Source organism: Coregonus lavaretus, assembly GCF_964263955.1.
Source record: "Coregonus lavaretus genome assembly, chromosome: 39".
Taxonomy (NCBI): domain Eukaryota; kingdom Metazoa; phylum Chordata; class Actinopteri; order Salmoniformes; family Salmonidae; genus Coregonus; species Coregonus lavaretus.
This window is the reverse complement of record NC_140026.1, coordinates 24,273,685-24,300,952: the sequence shown is the minus strand read 5'-3', so window position 1 is coordinate 24,300,952 and position 27,268 is coordinate 24,273,685. Positions and strand designations below refer to the sequence as shown.

General features: G+C 47.9%; 1 protein-coding gene across 2 annotated transcripts in view; it reads left to right on the top strand.

The window, feature by feature from the left end:
- The first annotated feature begins 8,538 nt into the window (after window positions 1-8,538).
- The window catches only part of pde5ab (phosphodiesterase 5A, cGMP-specific, b), a 55,866-nt gene continuing 37,136 nt past the window's right edge, over window positions 8,539-27,268 (top strand). For both annotated transcript variants that reach the window (XM_084156194.1, XM_084156193.1), the window contains exons 1-3: window positions 8,539-8,756; window positions 12,763-13,321; window positions 16,047-16,220. In XM_084156194.1, coding sequence (XP_084012320.1) covers window positions 8,659-8,756; window positions 12,763-13,321; window positions 16,047-16,220 — 831 coding nt within the window. In that variant the 5' untranslated portion in view covers window positions 8,539-8,658. The remainder of the gene's footprint in view (window positions 8,757-12,762; window positions 13,322-16,046; window positions 16,221-27,268) is intronic.

Genomic DNA, 27,268 nt, shown 5'->3' with positions numbered 1-27,268 from the left:
AATTCCAAGCATCTGCCTCTGACCCTAGGAAGCTCTTTGCCACATTTTCCTCCCTCCTGAATCCCCTCCCCCCCCCCCCCCCTCCTCTCTCTCTGTGGATGACTTCGTCAACCACTTTGAAAAGAAGGTTGACGACATCCGATCCTCGTTTGTTAAGTCTAATGACACTGCTGGTCCTACTCACACTGCCCTACCCTATGCTTTGACTTCTTTCTCCCCTCTCTCTCCAGATAAAATCCTGCGACTTGTGACTGCAGGCCGCCCAACAACCTGCCCGCTTGACCCCATCCCCTCCTCCCTTCTCCAGACCATCTCCGGTGACCTTCTCCCCTACCTCACCTCGCTGATCAACTCATCCTTGACCGCTGGCCATGTCCCTTCCGTCTTCAAGAGAGCGAGAGTTGCTCCCCTTCTCAAGAAACCAACACTCGACCCCACTGATGTCAACAACTACAGACCAGTATCCCTTCTTTCTTTTCTTTCCAAAACTATTGAGCGTGCCGTCTTTAGCCAACTCTCTTGCTATCTCTCTCAGAATGACCTTCTTGATCCAAACCAATCAGGTTTCAGGACTGGTCATTCAACTGAGACTGCTCTTCTCTGTGTCACGGAGACTCTCCGCACTGCTAAAGCTAACTCTCTCTCCTCTGCTCTTGTCCTTCTAGACCTGTCTGCTGCCTTTGATACTGTGAACCATCAGATCCTCCTCTCCACCCTCTCCGAGCTGGGCATCTCCGGCGCGGCTCACTCCTGGATTGCGTCCTACCTGACCGGTCGCTCCTACCAAGTGGCGTGGCGAGAAGCTGTCTCCGCACCACGTGCTCTCACCACTGGTGTCCCCCAAGGCTCAGTTCTAGGCCCTCTCCTTTTCTCCCTATACACCAAGTCACTTGGCTCTGTCATATCCTCACATGGTCTCTCCTATCATTGCTACGCTGACGATACACAACTAATCTTCTCCTTTCCCCCTTCTGATAACCAGGTGGCGAATCGCATCTCTGCATGTCTGGCAGACATATCAGTATGGATGACGGATCACCACCTCAAGCTGAACCCTGGCAAGACGGAGCTGCTCTTCCTCCCGGGGAAGGACTGCCCGTTCCATGATCTCGCCATCACGGTTGACAACTCCGCTGTGTCCTCCTCCCAGAGTGCGAAGAGCCTAGGCGTGACCCTGGACAACACCCTGCCGTTCTCCGCCAACATCAAGGCGGTGACCCGCTCCTGCAGGTTCATGCTCTACAACATTTGGAGAGTACGACCCTGCCTTACACAGGAAGCGGCACAGGTCCTAATCCAGGCACTTGTCATCTCCCGTCTGGACTACTGCAACTCGCTGTTGGCTGGCCTCCCTGCCTGTGCCATTAAACCCCTACAACTCATCCAGAATGCCGCAGCCCGTCTGGTGTTCAACCTTCCCAAGTTCTCTCACGTCACCCCCCTCCTCCGCACACTCCACTGGCTTCCAGTTGAAGCTCGCATCCGCTACAAGACCATGGTGCTTGCCTATGGAGCAGTGAGGGGAACGGCACCTCTGTACCTTCAGGCTCTGATCAGTCCCTACACCCAAATGAGGGCATTGCGCTCATCCACCTCTGGCCTGCTGGCTCCCCTTCCTCTGCGGAAGCATAGTTCCCGCTCAGCCCAGTCAAAACTGTTCGCTGCTCTGGCACCCCAATGGTGGAACAAGCTCCCTCACGACGCCAGGACAGCGGAGTCACTCACCACCTTCCGGAGACATTTGAAACCCCACCTCTTTAAGGAATACCTGGGATAGGATAAAGGAATCCTTCTACCCCCCCCCACCCCCCCAATTGTAAAGTGGTTATCCCACTGGCTATAGGGTGAACGCACCAATTTGTGAGTCGCTCTGGCTAAGAGCGTCTGCTAAATGACGTTAATGTGCCCTTGAGCAAGGCACTTAACCCTAATTGCTCCTGTAAGTCGCTCTGGATAAGAGCGTCTGCTAAATGACTAAAATGTAAATGTAAAGCTTATTTCCTGCAATTCTACCCATTTCGACATGGGGTGCAGAGAACATTTTGTAGTTTTAAAGCACATTTTCTTGCAATTCTACATTCAACATTTTGCCATGTCTAATGCGTATTCATGTGATATTTGAGTGACTCAAACATTACTACAAAATATATGGGCTAAAAAATCTGGCTGAAAAAACTTTAGCTGACATGGACGAATTGATCTGGACATTTCTGACAAATTATAAATAGCTCTCTAAGGTATGCATGCAATGACTGACATGACAAGAGGAAAACTAATGATGCACTACTCAATTTCGAAATTGCACCTTGTGCATTCTACTATTACATCTTTCAAGAGTAAGTTGAAAGTCGGACTGAGTTCCTTAAAAGCCCCACAGTTTGGGTACCACTGCCCTAGCCTAGCTAACGTTAGCCAGCTAGCTAACATTAGCGTTAGCCACCTAGCCACCCCTAGCTAACGTTAGCCACAACAAATTGGAATTAGTCACATATCATATGTTTTGCAAGTTCAAAACATATTGTACATTTCGCAAATTCTGAACATATTCAACTGTAAGGGTTGATGTGAGGTGTGACCCAGGTGCGGTGCAGGTTAGACAGTAGGCAGTAGGCAGAGATGGTGAAACAAGGAACTTTACTGATGGTCCCGAAGCCAGGATATGAAATAACGGATTTACATAAAAAAGAAAGGCGGAGCAAATAAGACTCCAAAAAACAGGCAGACCGCCAACAATACGAAATACTAACTATGACTGAAATAATAAATAAACAGGGAGAACACTTCTCACGTACCTGTCCGTACGTCCCGCGATCAGACACTGATTAGTACTGCTTGGCATAGTGAAACTAGCAGAGAAAACTGAGCAAGGGAACACAGGGAAGTGAGGACATAAATACACAGGTGAATCAGATAGTCACAGGTGACACCAATAGGAAGATGATTAGTCCCGACTGTGAGTGAGTCGGCCTCCCGAGTGGTGCAGTGGTCTAAGGCATCGTCGTGCTAGCTGTGCCACTAGAGATCCTAGTTCGAATACAGGCTCTGTCGTAGCCGGCCGTGACCGGGAGACCCATGGGGTGGCGCACAATTGGCCCAGCGTCGTCTAGGGTAGGGGAGGGAATGGCCGGCAGGGATGTAGCTCAGTTGGTAGAGCATGGTGTTTGCAACGCCAGGGTTGTGGGTTCGATTCCCACGGGGGGTATGAAAAAATAATAAAATAATGTATGCACTCACTAACTGTAAGTCGCTCTGGATAAGAGCGTCTGCTAAATGATTAAAATGTAAAATGTAGTGAGGATGTGCCTAAGGTTGTCGTATGATGACACCTAGTGGGTCGCTCCAGAACTGCAATCCCCTCCTGTAACAGTGCCCCCCCCCCCCCGACGAACGGGTGGAGGCGACGGAATGTGTTATCAGCCCTGGGTCCAGAATGTCCCTCCTGGGCACCCAGGACCACTCCTCCGGCCCATAACCCTCCCAGTCCACCAGAAATTAGAGACCCCTCCCCACCCGCCGGCAGTCCAGGATCCGGTCCACAGTAAAAGCCGGCTGTCCTCCGACGAGGCGCAGTGGGGGAACAGGACGAGGAGTGGGAGCCAGGTGGCAACGGGCTTGACGAGGGACACATGGAATGTGGGATACACCCGCATGGTGGGGGGAGGTTGCAGGCGGTAGGCCACTGGGTTGACTCGCCGGAACAGCCTGAATGGCCCGACGAACCAGGGACACTGACTCCACGTAGCTGGGTTGCTGGAGGCATAGCACCTCAGCACCCCCTCCAGATCCTGGTTGACGCACTCCGTCTGCCCGTTCGACTGGGGATGGAAGCCAGAAGACAAGCTGACGGAGGCGCCGAGGCAGGTGGTAAACGCCTTCCAGAACCTGGAGGCAAACTGAGGGCCCCGATCCAACACCACATCTTGGGGAAGGCCATGGACCCGGGAAAACGTGCTGCACCACCAACTTGGCCGTCTCCCAGGCCGACAGGAGTTTGGGAAAGGGAATGAAGTGGGCAGCCTTCGAGAACCAATGACCAGGATGACTGTGTATCCTTCAGAGGGGGGGTAGGGAGGAAATTAAATCCAACAAGATGTGGGACGAGGGGCAATTGGGGATAGGCAGGGGTCGGAGCACCCTGCCGCGGGCTGACGTGAGCTCTTTGTGCATGCGCACACCGGGCAAGCAGCCATGAAGGCACACGTATCCCCCTCAGCAGATGGCCACCAGAACCTCCTACGCAGGAACTCCAACATCCTGCGCCCACTGAAGCAGTCGCGAGCGCGCAGCCTTGGGTACGTACATCCTCCCTGATGGACCTCTGCCCGGATCTGACTCCCGCCGTATGGCTGCTCTGAACAGCCTATCGATTCCCCACAAAACTGGGGCAGCAATCAGGGCGTTGGGGACAATGGGGTCGTCCCTCTCCACCAGGTCCACGGGGTTGAACTGCAGGGAGAGCGCGTCAGGCTTGGTGTTCTTCGACCCCGGACGGTATGAGATGGTGAACCGGAACCTGGTGAAGAACAACGCCCACCTGGCCTGGCATGAGTTGAGCCTCTTGGCCCCCTGAATGTAGGCTAAGTTCTTGTGGTCAGTCCATACGACAAATGGATGGGCAGCCCCCTCTAGCCAATGTCTCCACTCTCCCAGGGCGAGCTTGACTGCTAGCAGCTCACGGTTGTCCACCTCGTAATTCCGCTTCGCCGGGGACAGCCGATGGGAGAAAAACGCGCAGGGGTGAGTCTTACCGTCCATGAGGAACCGCTGTGACAGGATTGCTCCCACCGCAACGTCTGAAGCATCCACCTCCACAATGAACGGCAGGGTCGGATCAGGATGCCCGAGGACCGGGGCCGATGTAAAGTGCCGCTTCAGCGCATCAGATGCGTACTCCGCTTCCGGAGTCCAGGCGAAGGAGCGTGCGCTCGTCTAGGTGAGGGCGGTCAGGGGAGCGGCTAGGGAGCTAAAATTGCAAATTAATCGCCTATAAAAATTAGCGAACCTTAAAAACCATTGTAGTTGCTTGAGGGATGAGGGCTGGGGCCAATCCAGTACCGCACTGACCTTGGCTGGGTCCATCCGTAGGAAGGAGACTGTCTCAGTATGGAACACACCTCTCCGCCTTGATGTAGAGCTGGTGACGGAGAAGGCGTTGGAGGACCTGCCGAATGTGCTGCTTGTGTTCACTTATGTCCTTCGAAAATATGAGGATATCATCCAAATAGATGAAGACGCTGTAGTCGAGGAGGTCCCGGAGCACGTCATTAACCAACTCCTGGAACACCGCAGGTGCGTTGGCTAGACCAAATGGCTTAACTTGGTACTCGTAATGCCCACTCGGTGTGTTAAACGCCGTCTTCCACAGTGCGCCTGGTGATGAAGCCCGACCCCAACGGCCGGCCGTCCAGGCCAATGACCAGAACCGGCTCGGAGAGGGAGAGTAAAGGAACGCTCCACCCTTGGGCCAGCCCCGCGTCCATCAGGTTTCCCGCAGCCCCAGAATCCACCAGTGCATGCGCCCGATGCGCAGTGCGGGCCCACTGAACCCTGACGGTGAGAAAAGTCCAGGAGTCTCTGGAGTTAGGGTTTCGGTTCCGGCTCGCTAGCACCCCTCCCGATACTAGCGAGCCCTCCCGTTTCCCAGCTTCTCCGGGCATGATTTGCAGTGGTGACCTGCCTGGCCGCAGTACAGGCAACGTACCTGGTGCAGACGCCTCTGCCTCTCCATCCTGGACAAGCGCGCCGCACCCAGCTGCATAGCCTCCTCCTGAGGCGTCTCCTCCCTGAATCGGCAGAAAGCCACCAGGCTGAAAGGGGGACGCGGAGGCGCACCTTGCGTCATGCCTCTCTTTTGCGCCCTCTCATGACACCGATTGTCTAACCGCACCGAGAGGTCGACGAGGCCGTCCAGTCGCTCAGCAGCTACCTGAAGGAGAGTTTGTCCTTCATCCCCTCCAATAGCCCCTGAGCGTAAAGGATGACCAGGGCGGCCTCCCATCCTGCCTCTCGAGCCTGGGTCCGGAACTCCACAGAGTATTCTGCCACTGAACGGTCACCCTGCCGACAGGCCGTGAATCGCCTCCTGGCCTCTTGCCCCGATACCACCCGAGAGGTGTTGAACACCTTGCATAGCTCCCGGGTGAATAGGTAGGAATCGGAGCGCGACGGAGTTTGGCTCTCCCACTCCTCAGTAGCCCAGGAAAGGGCCAGACCCGTCAACAGAGTGATAATGTAGGCCACCCGGCCCTGTTCCGTCGGGAAGGAGGAGGGTTGTAGGCTGAATATCAGGGAACACTGGGTGTGGAATTCCCTGCAGCCCTCTGGATGTCCGTCGTTCTCTCCGGAGGTGGTAGGCGGGGTTCCCGTGATGTCGCAGGTGAGACTGGAGACCCCACTCCCGCGGCTTCCGCTCCGCCGGCTGCCGGTGCTGGTCGGGTGTCCACCGGCTCTGCAAGGCGATCGTCAGCTGGCGGAAATTCTCTGTGATCTGCTGCAGGCTGCGGTCGTGCTGGTTCAGCATGGCTCCCTGCGATGCCAATGCGCTATGATACTGTGCTGCCTCCGCTGGGTCCATAGTGGCTCAGTTTTCTGTAAGGGTTGGTGTGAGGTGTGACCCAGGTGCGAGGCAGGTTAGAGAGTAGGCAGTAGGCAGAGATGGTGAAACAAGGAACTTTACTGATGGTCCCGAAGCCAGGATACAAAATAACGGACTTTACATGAAAAAGAAAGGCGGAGCAAATAAGACTCCAAAAAAACATTCAGACAGCCAAAAATACGAAATACTAACTATGACTGAAATAATAAATAAACAGGGAGAACACTTCTCACGTACCTGTCCATATGTCCCGCGATCAGACACTGATTAGTACTGCTTGGCATAGTGAAACTAGCAGAGAAAACTGAGCAAGGGAACACAGGGAAGTGAGGGCATAAATACACAGGTGAATCAGATAGACACAGGTGACACCAATAGGAAGATGATTAGTCTCGACTGTGAGTGAGGAGGTGCCTAAGGTTGTAGGAGGATGACACCTAGTGGGTCGCTTCGGAACTGCGACCCCCTCCTGTAACATTCAACATTTTGGAAATGTGTAACATATTGTACGAATTGCAATTCGTAACATATCATACAAATTGTAATTTGTAACGTATCACATGAAATGGATGATGTACACCCACAAATTAATACATACCATACGAAACATAACATATCATATGAAATACTCTGAAACCACATTGCAGCAGAATGACAGACAGTGAGATTTAGAGAGAGACCTGACAAGTCTAGACCAGCTTGGTTTTGAAACACACACTGTTGGAACAACTGGAAGAGAGCCTGGGGTGGCCCTGTGTGTGTGTGTGTGCAAATATGCTAATGTTAATTGAGCCATAGCTCCTGTATGTGTGTGTGTGTGTGAGTGTGTGTCCTGGGCATGTATGTGTTAGTTATGGGGAAGGGTCCCACTATCAGATCCCCCTATCAGATAGACTGGAGGCCTAATGTGCTGGGCTGTCCAGATTCTCTAGTAGGAGGCCAGGGAGCTCCCATATGCCTGGGGAGTGGGTCCTGTGCTCCCAGGGGTAAAAGAGACACCATCTGCTGGGTAAGGTTACACCACAGTATCAGCATGGTCCAACTGGCTGGACACCAGAGACACACAGGATCTAAAGTGTCTGTGACAATGGATACTATATAGTGGAGGCCATTACTATTTGTCAATTCAGTGGGGGCGGACGAAAAGGGCTGGGGAGTTCAATGGAGTATGTTCAGTGATTGATTGATTGACACTCAGTGGTTCGTATTTATAAAGCATCAGAGTAGGAGTGCTGATCAAGGATCAGTTTAGCTTTATAGGTAATAATGCATTGTATTATATGGATGGGAAGGGGCCTGATCTTAGATCAGCATTCCCAATCTGGGATATCTTTATCAATATGGGCTAGCAACTTTAAATACATATTTTTTGTTGTTGAGGAGAACCAGTGGGTCGATCCACACTCAGCAGTCCCTCTTTGTAAATGGCTTCCTTGTAGGTGCTATTGCTTGTTGTGCCCTTGTATCAGCCCTCACCAACACCCACTCAAACATCTGAGGCAAGTAAGGTCATTTGAGTGTAAGGAAGGAGCCATAGCTCATGTTGTATGTTAAATAGTTCCATGTATTCATGAGAATAATCACATCTTTAAAATGTCAATCTATTTGATTGACAATTAGGCCTAAAATATGTTCAGCTGACTTATCAAGGGCATATTTTACCAGCTTCCATTAATTAACTTAGTTCACTGATGTGAAAATATCTGCCATCAAATATTATTGTAATTTATGCCCCTTGATGTAAGCCAATATGTACTTTTCTGTCAAATAAGCATACAAACAAACCACAAAAAAACGTTGCTTTTCCATTCTGGAATTGAGAATCCGTTATTGGAGGGGGGAGGGGGGGGGGGCATGTTGCTGAGGCGATGTTGCTGCGCAAAGGCAATGAGACCCTTGCAGAAGTCTACTCACAGGCGCTCACAATGTAGGAAGCGCTCGAGCGCTCGCTTGACAACTAGACTACTACCACACACACTGCTTACCAGTGACTGAAATTATTTGCTTCCTTCTTCGGAGTGCTGATGGTAATCTGATTAATTGGAGGAATTTTGGCTCTGAGCATGGAGGGCTGCTATCCCCCCGAATACGAAAGGATGGAAGCGTGGCTTGACGACCACTTGGAGTTCACTCACTCCTACTTTGTCAGGAAGGCTACAAGGTAAGCGCGGGGTGAGATTTAAGTCGTAACTGATTCATTGAATTTGCGAAACCGGGATAGCTCATTTTCCGGTACATCCTCGCTGTCTATTCTATTTTAAGCAATCTGGCCGATAATTAATGTGTTCCGTTTATAGAAAGGCACTCGCAATCTATTTTACCTGCGTTGTTTGAACGTAAAACGACATGCAACTACTGTTCATTGGCATTTATTAATGGGCCAGACCATCTGCACTACAATCAGTAACCATTTAACCAAACTAGCGAGAGAATTGAGAGCATAAGTGTAATCATTAATCTTTATTCGGGTGATTCCTTTCAATTCTGTTCCAAAAAGCGCAGTGAATTAAAAGTTAAATGCGTTTTGTTGTGTTACCACACAACTTCTGGAATAGATACTATTGAAATGATTAGTTATTTCGGTTTTATTATAACATAAAGGTGTTATGGTATGTTTTGAAATATTGGAGTGCTAAGTATGCAGTAGTGTTACTGTTTAGATAAGACAATATAGGCTGGATACATTTGCATAGATTGCAATCAGAACCTAAAAGGACAATTAGTTCATGTTTAGACATACAGTCAGTAAACAGTCATTATTTACAATATTTTATCTCACAGGAGCACACTATACGTTCCTGGGTGAGATGCCAGTTGTAGCAAGCCAGCAGCCTTACTATCATTAAGGGCATATTCTGGCCATATAGTGAGGCTGGTACCTTGGCATCACAACTATCAGTCCTAGTTTAGTTTCAAGTTTCGAGTTTTAATGTCACTTGCACAAGTACAGTGAAATGCCTTTCTTGCATGCTCCAAACCCAACAATGCAGTAATCACTATCAATGTAGCACAAAAAAATAGCATAAGGTAGAACAAAAACACAAGAAAAAAAAAATGAAATAAGAAGAACACAAGAAAGTAAGAAGCTATATACAGGCCTGTTCCAATACCATATTTACAATGTGCAGGGATACTGGAGTGATAGAGGTAGATATGTTTAGAGGTAAGGTGACTAGGCACCAGGATATATGATAAACAGAGTAGCAGCAGCATAAATGATGATTGTATGTTTTTTTTTTTTTTTTTTTTTAGTCATTTAGCAGACGCTCTTATCCAGAGCGACTTACATGAGCAATTAGGGTTAAGTGCCTTGCTTAAGGGCACATCGACAGATTTTTTCAACCTAGTCGGCTCGGGGATTAGAACCAGCGACCTTTCGGTTACTGGCACAACGCTCTTACCCACTAAGCCACCTGCCGCCGAGTGTGTGTGCTTGTGTGTAGAGTCAGTATAAATGTTTGTGCATGTTATGTGTGTGTTGGAGTGTCAGTGTGCGTGAGTGTGTAGAGTCCTGTGAGTGTGCATAGAGACAGTGCAAAAATAAAAAGGGAAATCTAAGATAGTCCGTGTAGCCATTCTGCTAGCTATTTAGAAGTCTGGCTTGGGGATACAAGCTGTTCAGGAGCCTGTTGGTGTCAGACTTGATGCACCTGTACCACTTGCCATGCGGATGCAGAGAGAACAGTTTATGGCTTGGGTGGCTGGAGTCTTTAACGATTTTCCGGGCCTTCCTTTCACACCGCCTGATATAGAGGTCCTGGATGGTAGGGAGCTCGGCCCCGGTGATGTACTGGGCTGTCCGTACTACCCTCTGTAGCGCCATGCGATCGAGGGCGGTGCTGTTGCCATACCAAGCGGTGATGCAGCCAGTCAAGATGCTCTCAATGGTGCAGCTGTAGAACTTTCTGAGGATTTGAGGGCTCATGCCAAACTTCTTCAACCTCGGGGAAAAGGCGGTGTCGCGCGTTCTTCACGACCATGCGCGTATGAGTGGACCATTTGAAGTCCTTAGTGATTTGGACACAGAGGAAGTTGAAGCTCTCGACCCGCTCCACTGCAGCCCTGTCGATGTGGATGGGGGCGTGCTCTCCCCCTCCGTTTCCTGTAGTCCACGATCAGCTCCTTGGTCTTACTGACGTTGAGGGAGAGGTTGTTGTCCCGGCACCACACTGCCAGGTCACTGACCTCCTGCCTGTAGGCTGTCTCATCGTCGCCGGTGATCAGGCCTACCACCGGCCTGTCTTGATGATGGTGTTGGAGTCGTGCGTGGCCACGCAGTCGTGGGTGAACAGGGAGTACAGGAGGGGACTAAGCACACACCCCTGTGGGGCCGCTGTGTTGAGGATCAGCGTGGCGGAGGTGATGTTGCCTACCCTCACCACAATGGGTTGAGACTTCCACTGCACTTGAGTCAGCACACCATTTGTTGTTGATGAAGAGGCAAATCCCTCCCTCTCTCTATTTCCCTGACTCTACTGTCCTGTCCGCTCGGTGACAGGAGAATCCATCGAGTTGGATAGCCATGAGGGGTATCTTGTCCGAAAGCCATGTTTCAGAAAAGCAGAGAATATTGCAGTTATGAGAGTCCCATATGTAGCAAATCCACGATCAGAGGTCATCCATCTTATTATCAAGTGATTGGCCAATAGAATGGAGGGAAGAGGTGGCCTGTTTTCCCTTCGCCTTAACCTCGCCAGGACTCCCCCTCTCCTGCCTCTGTAATGCCGTTTTTTCGTCTTGGATACCCTGTAAATTGGGTCAGAATTACATAAAGAGCCCAGGGCAGATGAGTCGAAGTTGAAGCCGGAATTTGGGTAAGTAACTGCCGATCGGACGTTATTGTCGGTTATAAGAAATGATAGTGGATACATTTTCGTGAAAATAAAGTAAAGATAAACGGCAAAAAAATCACAAAATAGCAAAGTTTGGTCGGAGCTCGCTAAACGACAGCCATCCAGGACAGAGCCATCTTAGTTCAGGTGTCACTTAGGACAGCTTATAATTGGGAAGTAGGTTCTGACTTCCTTAGGGCTACTTATTTGCATTTAAATCTAGCCAGAATAAGTGTGTGCCTGTCCAGGTTTGCATAATTTACATTTCAGTCAAATAATCTTATCTCATTTGATACCATCCCATTTTCCATAGGCCCATGAAAAGGTCAGACATATTTCTCTTAGAGAAGTAACAGGATATATGTATTTTTTGTGTGTATCCACAGTATTTTTCTGCTTCCTACTTCTTAACCACATTATGTAAGAAAACATTATTTGATTGGCAAGTCAAAATATATGCGTTTGCACATATCATCAGATCGGATGTTTAGGTCTGAAACTCAGTTCTCTAAGAGTGTGTGCCTGTCCTAAGGACACATTAGGGCTGCTCTATGGGGGATTCTCACTAGGGGGTCACACACACAAACACACACACACACAGACACACAGACGTACACACACATTGCTGTCTCTTATGCTTGGCGAGATAACATTCCGCTTCCATCGGCTTGCCATTTTATAGTGTGGTTATGGCTCAGTTTTATGTGTCTGGCAGTCAGCCTAATCTACAAGCACATTTCATGGCAAATGCATTTTACAGCCGCTGGGGTTTCTGAAGGTTTCAGTAGGGCTGTTCAGGCAAAGTAAGTCTTTGACAAAATAAAACGGTTGGGATTTGAACCTAGGACCTTGTGGGTAACAGTGTTTTTGAATGCTGGCACTGTGCATATAAGTCATGTTCTACAAATGTGTACTGCTGACCAGAATTAATCTGTGAGTCACTGTGTGAGGGGGAACGTGTGTGTGTGTGTGTGTGCGTGCGTGGTGCGTGCATACGCGTGTGCCCCTGGGACTGCGGTAGAAAGTTGTTAAAATGTTCCTTAAATGCCTTTATACAATGTCTAACATTGTTGATTAATATATTGTAAGTCTTGTAATGCATATCTCATGATGTGTTGTAATGCATGTCCTGTATGTCCTGTCTATTGTCTATTAGGAGATGGAGAAAGCTGGTAGAACTTCCTCGCACTACCTCCACGTGTAATGCTTATCAAATACACAAATTTCTCAGATAGTTTATATTTTCCTCTAATATCCTATAATGTCATATTGTCCTGTTGTATGATGTTGATTATTGTTTTATAATGTCGTATAATGTCCTGTGTGTTGGTACAGGGAGATGGTGAATGCCTGGTTTGCTGAGCGAGTCCACTCCATCCAGCCCTCCTCCTCATCATCCTCCTCCTCGTCATCCTCCAAAGAAACCCTTACACCACAGAGACCCACCCAGCCCTCAGACAGTCCCTGCCTAGCCTTCTCCTTGCCCCCTTCCCTGGGCCTGAACGACGCGTGCTCTCTCTCCCCAGCCCCGGCCCCCAGCCCCGCTCCCAGCACCCCCACCCGCAAGATCTCTGCATCTGAGTTTGACAGGCCGCTGAGGCCCATCGTGGTCAAGGACGCGGAAGGCTCACTAACCTTCCTCTGCGACGCCGAACCCGACCGAGGCGACATCCGGACGCCCATGCCCTTTAGAACCCAGCAGGGAGGGGTCGGGTTTGGCATCCCCACGGGTATGATGGACGAGGTGGGCAGTGCCCGGGGGTTGGACCGCTGTGCCAGGCTGTTGGAGCTGGTGAGGGATGTGTCGAGTCACCTGGACGTGACGGCTCTGTGCCACAAGATCTTCCTGCACATCAACGAGCTGATCGCTGCCGACCGCTACTCCCTCTTCCTGGTAGGTAGTGGCACGATGGGAAAGTAGGATAGGGCATGGGTTAGCCTATGAGAGAAAGTAGGATAGGGCACGGGTTAGCCTATGAGAAAAAGTAGGATAGAGCACAGGTTAGCCTATGAGAGACAGTAGGATAGGGCACAGGTTAGCCTATGAGAGAAAGTAGGATAGGGCACGGGTTAGCCTATGAGAGACAGTAGGATAGGGCACAGGTTAGCCTATGAGAGACAGTAGGATAGGGCACGGGTTAGCCTATGAGAGAAAGTAGGATAGGGCACGGGTTAGCCTATGAGAGAAAGTAGGAAAAAGCACAGGTTAGCCTATGAGAGACAGTAGGATAGGGCACAGGTTAGCCTATGAGAGACAGTAGGATAGGTCACAGGTTAGCCTATGAGAGACAGTAGGATAGGGCACAGGTTAGCCTATGAGAGACAGTAGGATAGGTCACAGGTTAGCCTATGAGAGACAGTAGGATAGAGCACAGGTTAGCCTATGAGAGACAGTAGGATAGGGCATAGGTTAGCCTATGAGAGACAGTAGGATAGGGCACAGGTTAGCCTATGAGAGACAGTAGGATAGAGCACAGGTTAGCCTATGAGAGACAGTAGGATAGGGCACGGGTCAGTCCAAAATAGCTTTTTAATTCTGTTATGGAAGTACATTTACACTATATATACAAAAGTATGTGGACACTCCTTCAAATGAGTGGATTTGGCTATTTCAGCCACACCCATTGCTGACAGGTGTATAAAATTGAACACACCGCCATGCAATCTCCATAGACAAACATTGGCAGTAGAACGGCCTTACTGAAGAGCTCAGTGACTTTCAACGTGGCACCGTCATAAGATGCCACCTTTCCAACAAGTCAGTTCGTCAAATTTCTGCCCTGCTAGAGCTGCCCCGGTCAATTGTAAGTGCTGTTATTGTGAAGAGGAAATGTCTAGGAGCAACAATGGCTCAGCCGCGAAGTGGTAGGCCACACAAGCTCACAGAACAAGACCGCCGAGTGCTGAAGCCCTGAAGTGCGTAACAATCGTCTGTCCTAGGTTGCAACACTCACTACCGAGTTCCAAACTGCCTCTGGAAGCAACGTCAGCACAAGAACTGTTCATTGGGAGCTTCATGAAATGGGTTTCCATGGCCGAGCAGCCGCACACAAGCCTAAGATCACCATGCGCAATGCCAAGTGTCAGCTGGAGTGGTGTAAAGCTTGCCGCCATTGGACTCTGGAGCAGTGGAAATGCGTTCTCTGGAGTGATGAATCACGCTTCACCATCTGGCAGTCCGCCGGACGAATCTGGGTTTGGTGGATGCCAGGAGAACGCTACCTGCCCGAATGTATAGTGCCAACTGTAAAGTTAGGTGGAGGAATAATGCTCTGGGGCTTTTTCATGGTTCGGGCTAGGCCCCTTAGTTCCAGTGAAGGGAAATCTTAACACTACATCATACAATGACATTCTAGACGATTCTGTGCTTCCAACTTTGTGGCAACAGTTTGGGGAAGGCCCTTTCCTGTTTCAGCATGACAATGCCCCCGTGCACTAAGTGAGGTCCATACAGAAATGGTTTGTAAATATCGGTGTGGAAGAACTTGACTAGCCTGCACAGAGCCCTGAACTCAACCCCATTGAACACCTTTGGGATTAATTGGAATGCCGACTGCGAGCCAGGCCTAATCGCCCAACATCAGTGCCTGACCACACTAATGCTCTTGTGGCTGAATGGAAGCAAGTCCCCGCAGCAATGTTCCAACATCTAGTGGAAAGCCTTCCCAGAATAGTGGAGGCTGTTATAGCAGCAAAGGGGGGACCAACTTCATATTAATGCCTATGATTTTGGATTGAGATGTTCAACGAGCAGGTGTCCACATACTTTCGGTCATGTAGTGTATTTCCTGTTACCAAGTCATTTACGGTTTCCATGCCTTTAGTTTTCAATGTGGACCAACTTATCTTTGAATTCTGAAAAGCTATCCAAGGATTGTTCCATAGGGTTGTGTTTTTAGGGAGTGATATTGGTACTTGTAGAATATGTTTCATTTTCTTCCATATTGTTAAAGTGTTCTTAACTATGAAGTTGGTAATGTTCTTAGCTGTATCCTTTGAAAATAGATTCTGTGGATGAGCATGTGCATCTTCAATATGTACCCATTGTTCGTTTTTAGTGCGTTTAACTATATGTTGCAAGGAAAAGTAAAAGTTTGGGCTCCCGAGTGGCGCAGCGGTCTAAGGCACTGCATCTCAGTGCTTGAGGCGTCACTACAGACCCCCTGGTTCGATTCCAGGGTGTATCACAACCGGCCGTGATTGGGAGTGCCATAGGGCGGCGCACAATTGGCCCAGCGTCGTCCGGGTTTGGCCGGTGTAGGCCGTCATTGTAAATAAGAATTTGTTCTTAACTGACTTGCCTAGTAAAATAAATAAAAAATAAAAAAAAGCCTTGGGTAGCGTGTTCATTCAATTCCAAGTCTGGAAGGCTAAAACCACCCTCAGATGTAGCTTTCCTTTTTATTCTATGAATTTTATTTGCTCATATCTTTTAATTCCTGTCTAATCCTTATCTATCTAATTCTACAACCATATCAGGTAGCAATGATGACATTTCCATGCAACCTAACAATAAAGTATATCAAATCATGGCGTAGTGTAAACTGTGGAGCAGATACACTTCCTGTAGAATCTTGATAGGTACGACATCACTTCTGTTCTTTGTTGTGTGACCCCAGGTGGGCGAGGACAGCTCCAACAGGAAGTTCCTGGTGAGCAGGCTGTTTGACGTGGCTGAGGGCTCCACACTGGAGGAGGTGTCTAATAGCTGCATCCGCCTGGAGTGGAACAAGGGAATTGTGGGTCACGTGGCAGCCACGGGTCAGCCCCTCAATATCAAGAACGCTTACGAGGTGAGACGGAGCCTTTCTTTCCTCATTTTTTGTAGTCACCTTCTCTTTTTATTTTCCTTCTTGGGTAAGGTTTTAATTTTCAGTCCTATTTCAGCTGGTACTTACTAAAACATTATGCGGTTAAAAGCGGTAACTTAACGTGCCTACTTCGAAGAATTCATCACAATTGATGACCACCGGATATCACATGGTATATAGTGGTGCCTGTTTCAATGAATCGTCAAGAAAACCCGAAGGTAGTTATCACAGTAGGTCATTGAATGATTATTACAACATATACCCACGTACATTCTAAGTACCACCTAGGTAATACAGTAGCGAACTGTAAAATAAAGGTTAGTTCTCTTTTGACCTTTTTGCAGCCTCCCTTGTTTCTCTGCTGCATGTCAGGTAATATGGCACCCGGTGGGGTTTGCGTAGGTAGGATTATGATGATGAATATAATGAGGATGTGTGTGTGTGTGTGTGTGTGTGTGTGTGTGTGTTCTGAATCAGGCCACTGTTTGTGTTGGGGAGTATGGGTGTTTGCTGACAGAGTGCAGGACCTGAGAGTGATTGGCCAAGCATAAACCACAGAGAGGGAGGGAGGGAGAGGGAGAGGGAGAATTTAAAAAATCAGAGATCAAAAAGGATCATGTAGGTCAAAAAGTACATCACTGGATTGAAGGACACACACACACGATTCCTCTCACACACACTTAAAGTGAAATACTCACAAAAATCATTGCGAGTTGACCTTCTTTTACTTAATGGTCCAGACATACCTCACTCATGACACGTCATCCCTTGACAGTTTGAGTATATCGATCCTGTTGGGTATTATTTTACAAGACTATCACTTTCTTGCTGCAATCAATAATCAAACCGTCTTGCCATTTCAACCTGTCATTACCAAGGCAGTCGAAGATGGTCAGTCATGAGTAAATACAGTATAGCAAAGGTAGTATTCCTGGAATGATCTAGAATGATTAAAGGTCATAGTATCAGTCTTGGCCCCTGGAGACCATGCTGGATTTTAACCTTTGACCCACATAGTGATGTCACTGCACAGGCTCTAAAACTTGAGCTCAGCTTTTCCTTGCTGTCTCTCAGCCATGGAAATGACAGGGTTGTGCTGATTGCTGAGTGTGTGTGTAGTATGCGTGTGTGTGTCCTTCAGCTGTTCTGTTCCATTGTTATCTTGCTGTCTTTGCTCACGTATACATTAAGAGCAGGATTGTGGACATGCAGTATGCGTTTGACTACGTACATGGCGTGTGTGTATCTACTCACACTGCAGCAGGACCAGAGGTCTTCCTGACATGATCCCCCTCTCTAGGATGGTGGTCCCAACCTTTTTTGGGGTACTGTACCACCAACTGAATTTTGCTCAGCCCGGAGGACCCCTGAAGTACCCCCTTCATGTGCATTTGACCAGTACGCCTATGGAATTCATGAGTCTTCTCAAGTTCCCCATGTATGTACCCCCTGTAAATAGGCCAAGTACTCAAAGGGGTTCTAGTAAATGGTTGGGAACCACTGCTCTAGGAGATGTAAACGTCTCTGTGCTCTCCCAGTAGGGTTCCAGCTGTGTCAATTGGTGGAGAGGGAGATGAAAGAAGCCAGAGTATGTGCGGCCATCTGTAAGGAAGACAGGATGTGTAACGTGAAGAGCTCACACACATACACACACATACAGCTGAAGTCAGAAGATTACATACACCTTAGCCAAATGCATTTAAACTACGTTTTTCAAAATTCCTGACATTTAATCCTAGTAAAAATTCCCTGTCAGTTAGGATCACCACTTTATTTTAAGAATGTGAAATGTCATAATAATAGTAGAGAGATGTATTTATTTCATCTTTTATTACTTTCATCACATTCCCAGTGGGTCAGAAGTTTACATACACTCAATTAGTATTTGGTAGCATTGCCTTTAAATTGTTTAACTTGAATTTTGGCCCATTCCTCCTGACAGAGCTGGTGTAACTGAGTCAGGTTTGTAGGCCTCCTTGCTCGCACACGCTTTTTCAGTTCTGCCCACAAATGTTGTCCTTAAGCCATTTTGCCACAACTTTGGAAGTATGCTTGGGGTCATTGTCCATTTGGAAGACCCATTTGCGACCACGCTTTAACTTCCTGACTGATGTCTTGAGATGTTGTTTCAATATATCCACACAATTTTCCTTCCTCATGATGCCATCTATTTTGTGAAGTGCACCAGTCCCTCCTGCAGAAAAGCACCCCCACAGCATGATGCTGCCACTCCCGTGCTTTACGGTTGGGATGGTGTTCTTCGGCTTGCAAACCGACCCCTTTTTCCTCCAAACATAACGATGGTCATTATGGCCAAACAGTTCTATTTTTGTTTCATCAGACCAGAGGACATTTCTCCAAAAAGTAGGATCTTCATCCCCATGTGCAGTTGCAAACCATAGTCTGGCTTTTTTATGGTGGTTTTGGAGCAGTAGTTTCTTCCTTGCTGAGCGGCCTTTCAGGTTATGTCGATATATGACTTGTTTTACTGTGGATATAGATACTTGTGTACCTGTTTCCTCCAGCATCTTCACAAGGTCCTTTGCTGTTGTTCTGGGATTGATTTGCACTTTTCGCACCAAAGTACGTTCATCTCTAGGAGACAGAACGCGTCTCCTTCCTGAGCGGTATGACGGCTGCGTGGTCCCATGGTGTTTATACTTGCGTACTATTGTTTGTACAAATGAACGTGGTACCTTCAGGCGTTTGGAAATTGCTCCCAAGGATTAACCATACTTGTGGAGGTCTACAATTTATTTTCTGAGGTCTTGGCTGATTTCTTTTGATATTCCCATGATGTCAAGCAAAGAGGCACTGAGTTTGAAGGTAGGCCTTGAAATACATCCACAGGTATACCTCCAATTGACTCAAATGATGTCAATTAGCCTATCAGAAGCTTCTAAAGCCATGACATCATTTTCTGGAATTGTCCAAGCTGTTTAAAGGCACAGTCAATTTAGTGTATGTAAACTTCTGACCCACTGGAATTGTGATACAGTGAATTATAAGTGAAATAATCTGTCTGGAAACAATTGATGGAAAAATTACTTGTGTCATGCGCAAAGTAGATGTCCTAACCGACTTGCCAAAACTATAGTTTGTTAACAAGATATTTGTGGAGTGGTTGAAAAACAAGTTGCAATGACTCCAACCTAAGTGTATGTAAACCTCCGACTTCAACTGTACATACGCACACACACTCAGTCAGGCCCCCTGTGGAGGAATGATGTCTTTGAAAGAGAAGGCAGATGTTTGAGAGAGAGGGAAAGACAACGAAAAAGAGAAAGTGAGAGAGTGCGTGTGCCTGAGTCGTAAGACTGTAATTTATTTTCTTAGTGTGTGTGGGTCTGAATGTGTTCTTACTTCTGTGTGTACATGTCCGTGTCTACTCACAAGCAATTTCATGTGACATCACACTGTTTACCTTACCCCTGATTAGCTAGCTGCTACGCAATCATCTGGTTGCCAGCCAACGGTGTTCAGACTGACGACGATGACTTTATTGGTGATATTTATAGCACTTCATTCTGATGAAGTGGTCAGGTGTTTTCCTAAACAAGCCTATAGGGACCTAGACTGGGGGATAGAGAGAAGAAGAAATACAATAGAAGAGACAGAGCGAGAAAGAGAGAGAGAGAGCCAGTGGCTTCTTGTCGACGCACCTGTGTCCAATTAGTTTGTTAATCTGGACAAGGACAGAGGAGAGGGGTGTGTGTGTGTGTGTGTGTGTGTGTGTGTCTGGTAGCGAAACAAGCCACCAGCTGGGTCCATAGAACCTGATACGGGATCTGCGTTATGTTTTTACAAAACAGCCAGAGCGTTCAGGAAGTGCATCTGCGTCACTCTGCATAGAGGTAGCTCCTACCTAGGGACTTCCTAGCTCTCTGATTGGCTCGTTAAGTCCCAGTTTGGGCGGTTGGGACGGCTGAAACCGGAATCAAAACTCCCCTCTGGATGTTGGAAGTGGCGCAGCACTCTGTGGGGAAAGTGGTTGGCAACTGCACAGCCAGACCCACATTTACAGGGGAAGTTTTCTTATCAATACCCCTACAGTGTTGTCTCTAGAACTGTGGTCACTTTTACACTGAAGAAATATATAAACTCAACATGTAAAGTGTTGGTCCCATGTTTCATGAGCTGAAATAAAAGATCCCAGAACTTTTACATACGCCCAAATTTGTTTATATCCCTGTTAGTGAGCATTTCTTATTTTCCAAGATAATCCATCCACCTGAAAGGTGTGGCATATCAAGAAGCTGATTAAACAGCATGATCATTACACAGGTGCACCTTGTGCTGGGGACAATAAAAGGCCACTCTAAAATGCCACAGATGTCTCAAGTTTTGAGGGAGCATGCAATTGGCATGCTGACTGCAGGAATGTCCACCAGAGCTGTTGCCAGAGAATTGAATGTTCATTTCTCAACCACAGACCATGTGTATGGCGTTGTGTGGGTGAGTGGTTTGCTGATGTCAACATTGTGAACAGAGTGCCCCATGGTGGTGGTGGAGTTATTGTATGGGCAGGCATAAGCTACGGACAATGAACACAATTGCATTTTATCGAAGGCAATTTGAATGCACAGAGATACCGTGACGAGATCCTGAGGCCCATTGTCGTGCCATTCATCCGCCGCCATCACCTCATGTTTCAGCATGATAATGTTGTACACAATTCCTGGAAGCTGTAAATGTCCCAATACTCACCAGACATGTCACCCATTGAGCATGTTTGGGATGCTCTGGATCAACAATATCTTTTAGGCACATCCAGTGTACAAAAACAGTGCAATTACTACATTCAGACACTTTGGAGTGGTTGAAAGGACACTTGAATGTACCCTGGATACCCCATAACACCACCACAATGTTTGAGTGAGGTTGATATGGTAGAAATTGTGTTTTTATACTGAACAAATAGCATTTAGGGATTGCAAATATTTAATAGCACTGGAATGATCTAACTTAACTTTAGGGACACTTGGAAACGTCCCATGACCACACCAGACACCACTTACTAAAACATCTTCCCATTTCTAGTTGTTAGGTCAATCAATCCCATTTTTTTCTGATATTGTTCACATGTTGTGGAAGCCATCTGATGTGTTTCCAGCTGTAGTCATTAATATTTCAATTATAGCTTGTCAATGAAAGATTACTTTCAAAAATAAAAAATTTTTTGTGTGTGCTTGATCTTGTGTATTCTGAACTATGTAACTCCTATCTATCTTCTGATAATTTCCTCATCATCTTCCAGATGTCTTCTTTCCAAATATGCCAAGTTTTGGCATGTCAAAATCATGTAATTACACATGAATAGCAGTTACTTTTGGGTATGTCTATTTTAGGTGGAAATCTACATTTTGCCATTATATTTAAGAGGATTTATACACTAATGGTCGACTCAGGTAATATTGACTCCAAGAGAACTATTACAAAAAGCAACAATCATCTCAAAAACAAAACTTTTCTCTTGTTAAAATATCATCAGACATATAAATTACTTTAGAATTCAAATAACCACTGCAGATTATTATTTTAAGGAAAGTCTGCCTCCACAGATTTGGTCTGGCTCTAGCAATTATTTTCTCAATATCTACATTAGTCATAGAGATTTTGGCCTGCAATCAAAAAGTGTCTCAGAGTAGGAGTGCTGATCTAAGATACTGTATATTATCGTATTCCTTTTTATCTAAAAGGCAAAAACTGATCCTACAGTGCCTTCGGAAAGTATTCAGAACCCTTGACCTTTTACACATTTTGTTACGTTACAGCCTTATTTTTTAAAATGGATTAAATTAATAAAAATCCTCAGCAATCTACACAGAATACCCCATAATGACAAACCGAAAACAGTTTTTTAGAAATTTTAGCAAATGAATTAAAAATAATAAACATAAATACCTTATTTACATAAGTTTTCAGATCCTTTGCTATGAGACTCGAAATTGAGCTCAGGTGCATCCTGTTTCCATTCATCATCCTTGAGATGTTTCTACAACTTGTTTGGAGTCCACCTGTGGTAAATTCAATTGATTGGACATGATTTGGAAAGGTACAAACCTGTCTATATAAGGTCCCACAGTTGACAGTGCATGTCAGAGCAAAAACCAAGCCATGAGGTCGAAGGAATTACCTGTAGAGCTCCGAGACAGGATTGTGTCGAGGCACAGATCTGGGGAAGGGTACCAAAAAATGTCAGCAGCATTGAAGGTCCCCAAGAACACAGTGGCCTCCATCATTCTTAAATGGAAGAAGTTTGGAACCACCAAGACTCTTCCTAGAGCTGGCCACCTGGCCATACTGAGCAATCGGAGGAGAAGGGCCTTGGTCAGGGAGGTTACCAAGAACCCGATGGTCACTCTGACAGAGCTCTAGAGTTCCTCTGTGGAGATGGGAGAAACTTCCAGAAGGATAACCATCTCTGCAGCACTCCACCAATCAGGCCTTTATGGTAGATTGGCCAGACGGAAGCCACTCATCAGTAACATGACTGCCCGCTTGGAGTTTGCCAAAAGGCACCTAAAGACTCTCAGACTATGAGAAACAATATTCTCTGGTCTGATGAAACCAAGATTGAACTCTTTGGCCTGTATGCCAAGCGTCACGTCTGGTTGAAACCTGGCACCATCCCTACGGTGAAGCATGGTGGTGGCAGCATCATGCTGTGGGGATGTTTTTCAGCGGCAGGGACTAGGAGACTAGTCAGGATCGAGGCAAAGATGAACGGAGCATAGTCAAGAGAGGTCCTTGATGAAAACCTGTTCCAGAGTGCTCAGGACCTCAGACTGGGGCGAAGGTTCACCTTCCAACAGGACAACGACCCTAAGCACACAGCCAAGACAACGCAGGAGTGGTTTCGGGACAAGTCCCTGAATGTGCTTGAGTGGCCCAGCCAGAGCCCGGACTTGAACCCGATCGAACATCTCTGGAGAGACTTGAAAATAGCTGAGCAGCAATGTTTCCCATCCAACCTGACAGAGCTTGAGAGGATCTGCAGAGAAGAATGGGAGAACACCCAGATACAGGTGTGCCAAGCTTGTAGCGTCATACCCAAGAAGACTCGATGCTGTAATCGCTGCCAAAGGTGCTTCAACAAAGTACTGAGTAAAGGTTCTGAATACTTATGTAAATTTGATATCTACAGGGTTTTCTTTTATATAGATTTGCAAAAAATTTCTAATAGCCTCTTGTTGCTTTGTCATTATGGGGTATTGTGTGTAGATTGATGAGGGGGAAAAAACTATTTAAGCAATTTTAGAATAAGGAGGTCTGAATACTTTCCAAAGGCACTGTATATCCGCACTCCTACTTGGAGACTATAGAAGACCCAGCTCTGAAATTCTAGTTCATTAAGAATCCCTCTGTTTAGAGGCTTGTCTAGTGTTAGTGGGAAAGAAATGACTCATTTGGGAAAGAGAGAGCAGTTGATTTGGTCCTTGTTTATGTGGGGTGGAGGTTAGAAGGGAATTTTATATGGAAATTGGAAAGTGGGTGTTTTATGAAATCAGTATAATGTCCATCGTTTAGTCATAAAATGTGTCAGTGTGTATTAGGCATCTGAGGTGTGCTCGTACATGTGCACACGCCATCTAGAAAGAAAGGTCACGGTGTGGGTGGTCTGAGAGCCACGAGGAGAGGGTACTTCAGGACATCCATCCACTCTGGGTGCATCCCAAATGACACCCTATTCCTTATATGAAGTCCTACTTTTGACAAGTTCAAATGAGTGCACTATGTAGGGATTAGGGTGTCACTTGGGACTCAGCCTCTGTCTCACCACATAGGGAACCAGAACAGTGGTCTTGTCATTCTCACAGTAAAGGGAAAATGTGGTGGTTATTCCTTTATGTCTAGTCAATTGTCTAGAATGTCCATGTGTTTCTGGGCCCATATTCACAAAGGAGGAAATTCAGACCTGAGTTACATGCACATAAATTGAACTTTATTCAGTTTTTATGCACTTTTCTCTCTATACGTATTCTGACCTTGAACTGAAGCATGGGGGAAATGCCAGTGCCAGCAAGGTACACGTTTGGAGTGGTGATCAAAGAAATGAAGGTGTGTCTACAGATACGCCATATTCTGACCTAATAATTCCACCACCTTTACACACGAGGAAACCATGAATAAGGTTGAGCAAACCTGCTGGTTCCAAGTGGAAAAAGCATCTACTTTTTTCCACCCGATAGAAATAACAATATTCTCCCTGCAATGTAATTTATAAATTGATATGATAAGAGCTATTGATAAGAGGTAAAGTGCCTTCAGAAAGTATTCACACCCTTTTACTTTTTCCACATTTTGTTATGTTACAGCCTGAATTTAAAATGGATTGAATTGAGAATTTTGTCACTGTGTGACGAGTACTGAGGATACAAAGAGGTAGGACGCAGACGCAGGAATCAACAATGTAAAGGGGCGTACCCCAGTAGTGAGGGGGAAGGAGCAGCTGTTATGATTCCTCATTTATCCGCTGGAGGACCTTAAACGGCCCCACAAACCAGGGGCTTAGTTTCTTGCAGGGCAGGCGGAGAGGGTGTTTTTTTGTGGACAGCCAGACACGATCACCAAGCTGGAATACGGGGGCCTCACTGCGGTGGCGGTCGGCTTGGTCCTTCTGCCGAAGAATGGCCCTCTGGAGATGGACATGGGCGGCGTCCCAGACCTGTCCGGCCCTGCGGATCCACTTGTTGACAGCGGGCGCATCGGTCTGGCTGGGTGTCCAAGGGGCCAGGGCTGGCTGGCACCCCAGGACGCACTGGAAGGGAGTGAGCCCCGTGGAGGAGTGAACGAGGGCGTTCTGGGCATATTCTGCCCAAGGAAGAAACCTTGCCCACTCACCCTGCTGGTCCTGACAGTGGCAATGAAGAAACCTCCCTGGCTGGAGGACGCAGTCCATCCATTCCGGATTCTCACTGACCACCGGCATTTGGAGCACATACGGGCAGCGAAAGGGACGAACTCTCATCAAGCCCAATTGTTTTACTAGCTTTCAGTTTATTCTGTCCTACCGCCCAGGATCCCAGAATGTGAAAGCCGACGCACTCTCCAGGATGCAACATACCGGAGAAAGGAAGGATCTGGGGGGTCCTATCCTGTCTCTGTCTCATCGTGGCACCTGTCGTTTGGGATGTGGACGAAGACATCCGCCTGGCGGCTCAGGAGGACCCAGCCCATGCGCTCCACCTGCCCATTCGACTGAGGCCTATACCCGTAAGTGAGGCTGGCTGTGGCCCCGATCTTCTCCTGGAAAGCCTTCCACACTCGGGAGGTGAATTGGGGGCCACGGTCCGAGACGATGTCCACCGGAAGTCCATAATGCCGGAAGACCAGTTGGAACAGGACCTCAGCGACCTGGAGAGCATAAGGAAGACCAGTTAGTGGCAAAAAACGGCATGATTTGGAGAACTGATCTACGACCACCAGGATTGTGGTGAAGCCGAACGTGGGAGGTCGGTGACAAAGTCTATGGACAGGTGTGACCAAGGTCACTGAGGCACTGGGAGAGGAACTAGTTTGCCTGCCGGGGCGTTCCGAGGTGTCTTCGTTTGGGCACATACGGAACAAGAGTTGATATAGCGGGAGACATCAGTAGCCAAGGTGGGCCACCAGTATTTTTGTGAGAGAGAATGTATGGTGCGCGTCATACTGGAGTGCCCTGCCGTAAGGGTGGTGTGCGCCCAGATTAGCAGGCGGTCACGGACCCTGGTGGGTACATACACAAGCCCCGGAGGGGCGGCAGGCGCTGGGTCCTCCTGAGCCGCCAGGCGGATGTCTTTGTCCACATCCCAAACGACAGGTGCCACGATGAGAGAGGCAGGATAGGACACCCCAGATCCTTCCTTTCTCCGGTATGGTGCATCCTGGAGAGTGCGTCGGCCTTCACATTCTGGGATCCTGGTCGGTAGGACAGAATAAACTGAAAGCGAGTAAAACATTTGGGCTTGATGAGAGTTCGTCCCTTTCGCTGCCCGTATGTGCTCCAAATGCCGATGGTCAGTGAGAATCCGGAATGGATGGACTGCGTCCTCCAGCCAGTGTCTCCATTCCTCCAGAGCGAGGACCACCGCCAACAGCTTCCTGTCTCCAACTCCATAGTGCCTCTCTGCGGGGGTAAGCTTGTTTGAGAAAAAGGCACAGGGATACATTTTCTCTGGCTTACCTTGCCGCTGGAAGAGGACCCCACCCACGCCCTCCTCAGATGCATCCACCTCCAGGATGAAAGGACGAGCTGGATCTGGGTGTTTTAGGAGGGGCGCTGTGGTGAACCTCTCCTTCAGCCTCTTGAAGGCAGCGTCAGCCTCAGGGTTCCAGGCCAGCTTCTGAGGCCCACCCTTAAGGAGAGAGGTGAGCGGGGTGGCTATGGAGCTGAAGGACCTGATGAAACGCCGGTAGAAACTTGCGAAGCCCAGGAAGCTCTGTAGGCCCTTGATGGTGGTGGGGACTGGCCATGACCTGACGGCGTCTGTCTTCGCTCTTTCCATGAACACCCCCTGAGGACTGATCCTGTATCCCAGGATGGAGATGGTCTGTTGGTGGAATTCGCATTTCTCCCCCTTCACCAACAGGCTGTGTTCCCAGAGGTGGAGTAGGACCGCTCGGACGTCCCTGACGTGCTCCTCGAACGTAGCCGAGTAGATCAGGATATCTTCGATGTACACCACCACCTGTCTACTCAGCATGTCTTGGAACACGTCATTGATGAAGGACTGGAACACGGAAGGTGCGTTGGCGAGGCCGTAGGGCATGACGCAGTATTCATAGTGGCCTGAGGTAGTGCTGAATGCCGTCTTCCACTCGTCTCCTTCCCGGATTCGGATCAGGTTGTAGGCACTCCTCAGGTCCAACTTGGTAAAGTACCGGGCCCCTCGCAGCTGCTCGATAGCCAACGGAACCAGAGGGAGGGGGTACCGGTACTTTGTGACTGCGTTCAGCCCCCGGTAGTCAATGCACGGCCTCAGTCCTCCGTATTTTTTGGCCACGAAGAAGAAGCTGGCGGAGGCAGGAGAGGTAGAGCGTCTGATGAA